Source organism: Eptatretus burgeri, chromosome 10, assembly GCF_056783735.1.
Source record: "Eptatretus burgeri isolate ZD-2024b chromosome 10, Ebu_testis_v1, whole genome shotgun sequence".
Taxonomy (NCBI): Eukaryota; Metazoa; Chordata; class Myxini; order Myxiniformes; family Myxinidae; genus Eptatretus; species Eptatretus burgeri.
In genome coordinates this window covers 92,892,297-92,899,796 of record NC_140970.1, presented here as the reverse complement: position 1 = coordinate 92,899,796, position 7,500 = coordinate 92,892,297, and the positions used below count along the sequence as shown (strand labels likewise).

At 41.6% G+C, this 7,500-nt stretch overlaps 1 protein-coding gene across 1 annotated transcript in view; it reads right to left on the bottom strand.

The window, feature by feature from the left end:
- LOC147019131 (uncharacterized) overlaps positions 1 to 7,500 on the bottom strand; it is an 18,557-nt gene that overhangs the window by 2,365 nt on the left and 8,692 nt on the right. The window contains exons 2-5 of the mRNA XM_085900023.1: positions 3,614 to 3,880; positions 2,947 to 3,294; positions 2,529 to 2,651; positions 49 to 141 (exon numbers count right to left, since the gene is read on the bottom strand). Of these exons, the coding sequence (XP_085756149.1) occupies positions 49 to 141; positions 2,529 to 2,651; positions 2,947 to 3,294; positions 3,614 to 3,880 (831 nt within the window). The remainder of the gene's footprint in view (positions 1 to 48; positions 142 to 2,528; positions 2,652 to 2,946; positions 3,295 to 3,613; positions 3,881 to 7,500) is intronic.

The window sequence follows — 7,500 nt, the reverse complement described above, 5'->3', positions numbered from 1 at the left end:
CAGGAGTGAAACATGATTTTCTTTTGGGGATCAAACAACATGGAGTACCTGCAGTTGAAGTGAGGTGAGTGGCATGTGAAGTTGTATCTGTTCCCACTTGTGTTACTCCAGAGGATGAAGGTGAAGATTCCTCCGGTTTCACTGCAGAAAGACAAATTGTGACAATAAATTAAGGACGCTGCAATCAGTGACTTAATTCATTCATTAAACTCACCAATTGGTGATATTCATTTAAACACAACAGGTGACAAAATGAAAAATGTAAAAATAAAAAACCTCACTATTTTGTAGTTGCTAGCACATGGGCCTGATGCCCGCTTTTCGTTGTGTTGTTTGTCGCTCTAATTTTTTTCTATGTTGGGATCCGATGAACGGGAGTTGGGTGCATCACTTGTGTATTGATGTCAGTGGACAGGAGCCAATCACCATGCACCAAGCCTTGCACAGCCAATCAGTAGTGTCTCACGACATGTGACCAAGCCACGCTAAGCATGCTTCATACTTGCTTTGTCTCGTCATTTGTCAAAGTGAATAACTCATTATATTTTTCTCCAAATTGTTTGTTTTTTTTTGACCCTGCACTACCGGGATCCTTGACGATTCATCTGGTAACATTTTCAATTTTGTGCGACCAGTGTGAGTTGAGGACATGCAAAAAATCGAAACAGACATTGGATATTATTATATAGAAGAAACGCCTTTGTGATGTCCGTGCTTGCCCCACTGTTCCCCCTCCATCCCCACATAACCATTCCAAGTGAATTTAAGTTGATAAACTATGACATTGGATGAAAGTGGTGCTGATGTAACACAAGGTTGAAGGGGCAAATGACCTCCTCCTGCTCCCAAGGCCTTTGTAAATCTATTTAATACATACCACTGTGCTTAAATCCTGGAAAGCAAATGCTTCAGGATGTCCCAGGTGTCTGCTGTCGACATTCTTCGTGGGTATCTAAATATTTCATACTTATCTATAAATTGTGTACACATGCTTTGTCTGTGTATTTATCGATATCGATGTGAATCATGAAAATGTTTTTGTCCAAATGAAAAAAAATTCACCCTGCATTGCCCGAGTCCCTCGTGAGTGATGTGGTACTATTTTCAACTTTGTGCAACCAGTGATTTTGGAGCAGATACAAAACTGACACATGATCATTGGATCCTCATATATCAACAACAAAATATATGTTTGAAAGGATAGACCAGTCGCCATTTAAACTCTCTTTATCAACAGATCAATTCAAGTTCACTGATGTTATCACTAATTAAACCTCCTCCCATAGCAGAGAGGAAGGCGAATGGCTGTTGCACAGTTTGTTTCTACAATTGGCGTTCCAAATTTTGAATGGTATCACAAAGTTTCTGAGACCACCCGGAGTACTAAATCACCATGTAGATTGTAATTTTCTTTCTTCTTCCTGCACTCTCAACACGAGCCAGCCTGGTGTTGGCTTCGTGGTTATGGTCGCTGACTTGGGACCTTCGGGTTCTGAGTTCAAGCCCCAGGCTACCGTTGAATTGTAACCAGATGGGGTCATCCTTCTGAGGTTGGTGAAAAGACCACCAGTGTACTGGGGTAATATCCATTTGGGGTAACCTGTGTCAGAGTGGTGACCCGTCCAGGACTGTACTGTTTGCCAATTAAACTGCCTCAGCAGCCCTATGTGCCTTTGCAGCATGAAAGGAATGGTATTATTATTATTATTACTCTCAACACTCACAATTTCCGACCTGTATCTCGGAGCCAGCTTGGACTTTCAGAATAAAAGTTTTCATCAATAATGGCAATAAAAAGTATGTGGGGTTGAAATAATTTGACCTTAACCTGATTTTAACGTTGTGACCCAATTATCGACATTTTAACATTTTTCACCAAAACTCGACGAAGTTTTGTCTGATCAGAACAAAATTTCCCTCGCTTGGTGGCTGAGAGAAAGTTGTATTTACACATAATTTACATCATTCCCTCTGGGTTAAAAGTCAAGGTCAAATGGGATTCTGAAAAAAAAACAAACGTGTTTTTGTCATCGCTCAATTTTGCCAATGCGGAATCTCAAAGACCACTTGGCCTTCAAAGATGTTCTTGCATCATAAGTTTACTTGCACGGAAGTTGTGTACCTGATATTTGTTTTGTGTCCTTGACCTACTTTTTCAGATTGTGACCGAATTAACAAAAAACACCTTTTTGATCATATCTTGACCAATTTTCCTCTGAATTTCATGATGTTGAGTTTTATTGGATAGATTTTAGATGGGGACACATTTTATCTATTTACACTCTATCCATAAATGTTGAAGGTCAAGGTCATATGGTGGTCTGAAAAAAAATACGGCCATCATTGGATCACGGGCCAAGGGTAAGTTGTGGGTGATTGCCAAGGGTAAGCCTCCCACGGTCGGGGAAACTTACCCTTGGTGATCGCTTTGCGATCGCAGATAACTAGTTGTTAAGGTACTTGCAGGGGAAGCAAAAATCGGGTTTTAAAGCATATCTCCTTTTGGGGGATCAAACATCATGGAATACCTGTGTTCGAAGTTGGGTGAGTGCTACTTTCCACGGTGGACACCGAGGATGTTGATTTAATTGCAGTTGTATCTGTTCCCGCTTCTGTTCCAGCAGATGCAGTGGATGAAAGTGAAGGATCTTCTGATATTTTCAACAGAAAGAACAATATTAACAGCAATAAATTAAGGACACCATGCTGCTATTTCCCTTCATAAAGTGTTCTGATATCAACCTTTTCTTTCAATCAAAAGACAAGAAGGATGTTCATGACAAAACCTCAAGCTTGAAAGAAATACTGTCATAACAATCAACGCAGTGGAGATTTGGGGGAGCAATTGTGATAAAGTTCAAAGCAGAGGGGATTTGGGGGGAGCAATCTTTGGAGTAAAAGGTGACCTTAATATCAATCATTGGACAACAAGTACAAAAAGGTTACCTTGTGATGATAAAGTGATGTTGAAGCGTACTGCATCATAATAGAAACTTTTACGATAAAATACCCGCAGCATGTTGGATGTAGATATAATTGTCCGTCCAACGTCTGAATAATGGCACATCGTGATGTCTTTCTGTGATGTCTGATTGTATCCAACAGCAAGCCAATTGCCATAACACTCTGATGATGGATAATAATAATAATAATTCAGATCCACCACGGTCAGCAACACAACGTGTCCAAGAGGAGCTTCGATGTCCCAAAAACAGTGCAAGTTCGAATAGATGTTTTGAGGATTATCAGGGGATGAGAGCCGGCCTTCTGCTCGTAGTTGTCCGCCACAGGGAACTATGGAAAATGAAGACTTTATATTTTTGACAACTGAATGCATTCAGCTTTAATAATAAGATAATTATACAGTATATTATCATATAGTTTTCCACTATGAACACCTCAGATTTTCTAAAGTTAGTAATCGAAACAACAGTCATGGTGAGGGAATTGTCGCTCAGCACCAAATAAAATGCCACAAAATTACCTTTAAAGGACATAACATGCAATTTAAAATCGTGTTCCGACGTTTCAACCAAATACGAAGAATGTATCATGTATCGAAAAATGCTCTGATCTTACAAATACTTGTGCTGTGAGGTCGATCAAACAATACCTGCTGTGAAAGTAATTGTTGCAGGAAGGCTGGCTTTGTTGTTGTCGGATGAAGTTACAGTCACTGTATAATTATATCCAGGTTCCAAATATGTCATGGTAAATTCTGTGCTGTGCACAGTTCTGGAATTCATCGAGTATCCATTGTGATACAAGGTCACATGATATGTGTAGCTGTCTTTGTTGGGATCGTTTGGTGCTGTCCATCTCACAGAGGCAAAACCAACACCCTCTTCAACCACCGTGAGATTCGTTGGAGGTGAAGGACCTGAAAAATGGAGTGACATCGTGTTTACACAACCTCTTTTACTTGATCAGTCATTCAATTTTTTGGAATGCACTTTTTATCCACAGTCGAGGCTCATGAAGAGCTAGGACCCAGAACAGATGAGGATACCCCAGGTCCAAAAAATATGGAAAACAATAGATACAAAAATATTATTTCCTACCTTTCTCCATCTGAAAAAAGATATTCCATTTATATATTACTAAAACTCTCATCTTGTATATATGTACGTATGTTCCTAAAATACAGCCAAAACGGTACATGATAGCAGAAAAATTTTAGGGGCACCTCACCATTCGCTTGCGGTGTTCAGTGTCAAGTTTCGTTAAAATCGGGCAACGAAAAAAATTATTAAAAAATCTATTCCCGGTTCAGTCAAGTACTCTTCGGGAGTTTTTAATCAATGCGAACAACCTCAGTGGTATAGTTCGCTGGAGCTATCTTTTATCTTGAAATGATTTTTTTATCAACCGCTGTCACAACAGGAACCCAACGGGTTCATGGGTCATCTTGTATATACAAAAATACTAATAAATGTCTGTCTTTGTGTGTGTGTGTCCTCCATAACTCCAAAACCATGAAACCTGGCAGCCTGAAACTTTGCATGCATACTAAGAAAACTCCAGGGAAGTTCTGAGTGGAAATTGGGTGTGTTGGTGAATTAAAACACACCTTTTGAAAATAACCGACAGCCATAGTTAATGACATACTTTATCAGGCAATCATTGGCCACCTCGCTCTCTGGGTCTTAAGGCATATTGTGGACCACTTCACTGGGGTCTGAAGCCACCGTGTTTTTTGGCCTGTTCAATCAACCATGCGTTGACTTGGAACAGGCTGCAACGATTTCTTTATGATAAAGTTTTTTTTCACTTTCCTCACTCATATTACAGAATGACTGTTCATCAGAGCTAAAAAAAAAAAAATCGCTGGATATATTGCAATGCTTATAAATGCCCGGAGATGCCAGTGTTTGTGGCTTTATTTCATTTCCGCACAGGGCAACCTTGAGAATCTCTTAAACTCAGCCGAATTGCAAAATGTAAGCTCCAGAATTGAATTTAGCAGCAGTTTTGACTCCTAAAAAGTGTTCATTTGTCCAATTCGGACACATTTGGCATTTTGGGTGTCTCCGGGGGTGGGGGGAGTGGGGGAGGGGCGGGTTGTATGTTTAATATGACGGTTCAGTAATTGTTAATCACATGCCAATCGAGCTGTTCCGTATCAAACATTTCATTGGAGTGCTTAAGCCACTGGGCTAGCGCTCTCCAATATTCGCACTGTCACTGAATACTATATCAATTGACTTGAACAATGTTCAGGGGCCACTCGCGTGCATTGGCTACATGTTATTCTGTGGTGCAACAGGCAGTGGCTGGCTCATTGAAAATGTGAAATTTAATTTTACGCGTTTCCCCTCTTTGTACAATCTTCCATTAGATGACGCATCACTTCAGCAAAGACAAATAAAAATGAAATTAAATGTTTCGTTTTTTCAAATTTTCTTTAACCGTTTTGTGGAACGATTGGTGAAACCACTTGACACGCCTTCTTCAAGCTTCAGTCGTGATACCACGGTTCAATACCGGAGGTAGGAAGGCAACATAAATTCTATGATCATAATGAGTAAAAAGTGTTTTCAGTTGTTATGAAGTAATGAATCGTCACATCATGGCAGGAAAGCTGAGAGGTATGCATGCTCATTCAAAGCTGTCTGGCCTGGCTTTGAATCCTGATCCAGCAATAAACTGTCATCCCAGTGTTTCACAGCCAGGGTGATTCATAAATGTATGTGTCATCTCTCAGATTGAGTTAAACTGGGTATCACATCTGCCAGAATCCCTCTCCCCCAATCCTCTCTCTCCCTCACCCCTCTCCCTCTCTCTTCCTCCCAACGCGACAGGCCTCTCTCCAACCCCTCCCCTTGATCCTCCCCCTTTCCTATCCCCTCCTTCTTTCTCCAGCACTCCATCTCTCTCTCCCACCCTCCCCCTCCCCCTGCTCTTCCTCTGTTGAGGGACTGTAGAATGCAAGAATCTGATTCGGAGTGAGCCTACCGGAGTGGTGCAAAGGTCACTGCATGCACGAGCATGCATGCAGGCAGGCAGACAGACCTTTGCCAGGAAGATAGCGTCAGTTTTAAATGCTCCCATCCCAGGTCTCGAAAGTGTCCACGTGTGTGTGTGTGTGTGTGTGTGTGTGTGTGTGTGTGTGTGTGTGTGTGTGTGTGTGTGTGTGTGTGTGTGTGTGTGTGTGTGTGTGTGTGTGTGTGTGTGTGTGTGATTCGTCATCTCCATATGTGGGTTTTAGAATGTGGAATGGAGTCCTCCCAGGTCTCGAAGTATCCACCCCCGTTTCAGGAAGGGTGGACACAAATTATGGACCAATGTGTGAAGTTTTGTTCCAAGGGCTCTTTTGAGGATCATCACCTAGCCCCAGATGGCTTCCAACTGTAGTTAGTTTGTAGGAATATTCCCAGGGATGGTTTTTAAGATCTCTGTGAGGTTTTTTTTTCATTATTCCTGTTGCTTCAATGATCACTGGCACAATTTCAGATCTCTTCAACTTCAAGGATCTTTTCACTTCATTTTTGAGATCTTGGTATTTGGTCATTGTGACATGTTGAGAGATCAATGTTAACTTGTCTGTAATAATAATTTATTTTCGTCGGAGCAGTGAGCATCCATGTTGGTCAGCTGACACCTGGTACATGACACACCCCAGTCGGTATCAAAACACTCAACACTTGGCGCACCCAGAATTAGTGCAATCGGGATTGACATGCATATCCAGTGATTGGAGGTGGTAGAAGGAATGTTACGAGATGATGAAAACGTAACATGTTAGTCATTTTCTAGATTTCTGCATTGTTTAGGCCTAAGTCACATTTGCTCTACGGCTGGGATACGGCAGCCCTACCCCCCCCCCCCCGAATTGACAGAAACGTGCGGCGGCCGCAGAGTTTCTGAGGTGGCCTCAGGGTGGCCCTACACCGTATGGCTATCTTTTACAGGCAGTAGGGGTCTCCGTGGAATTATAGCGCGGAGGAATTATTGCGTGGAATTATAGCTTTTTTCATTTCTACATTGGCCGTAGCAATTCGACAAGCCAAACTGTGACGTACATGTAGATGTGTTCCACGTCGACCGTACGTAGGGTGTACGGTGGGCTTGCGTTATTTGTGCGGCTGCCGTAAGCTCTTATCAATGAAAAATGAATTTTGCCAACCCCCAAAAAATTACGGTGGCCGCACGATTTCCACGGTCGCCATAGGGTAGTCCTAAGACGTCCCTGTGTTCAACGTACGGTGGCCTTGTGGTCTGTGTGACTACCTGCGGGCAACGCAGGGTCGACGCACGGTCCCCCTATGCCCGCCGTGCGTCCTATGTACGGCCTCCGTGCCAGTCTGCATTGACCATGCGTCCACTGTGCGCTACCGCTAGAGATCGGAGTATAGGTGTTTGCCTATACAGTACTCCGAAATGGTATATTCAGATATATATATATATATATATATATATATATATATATATATATATATATATATATATATATATATATATATATATATGTATATATATATATATATATATATATATATA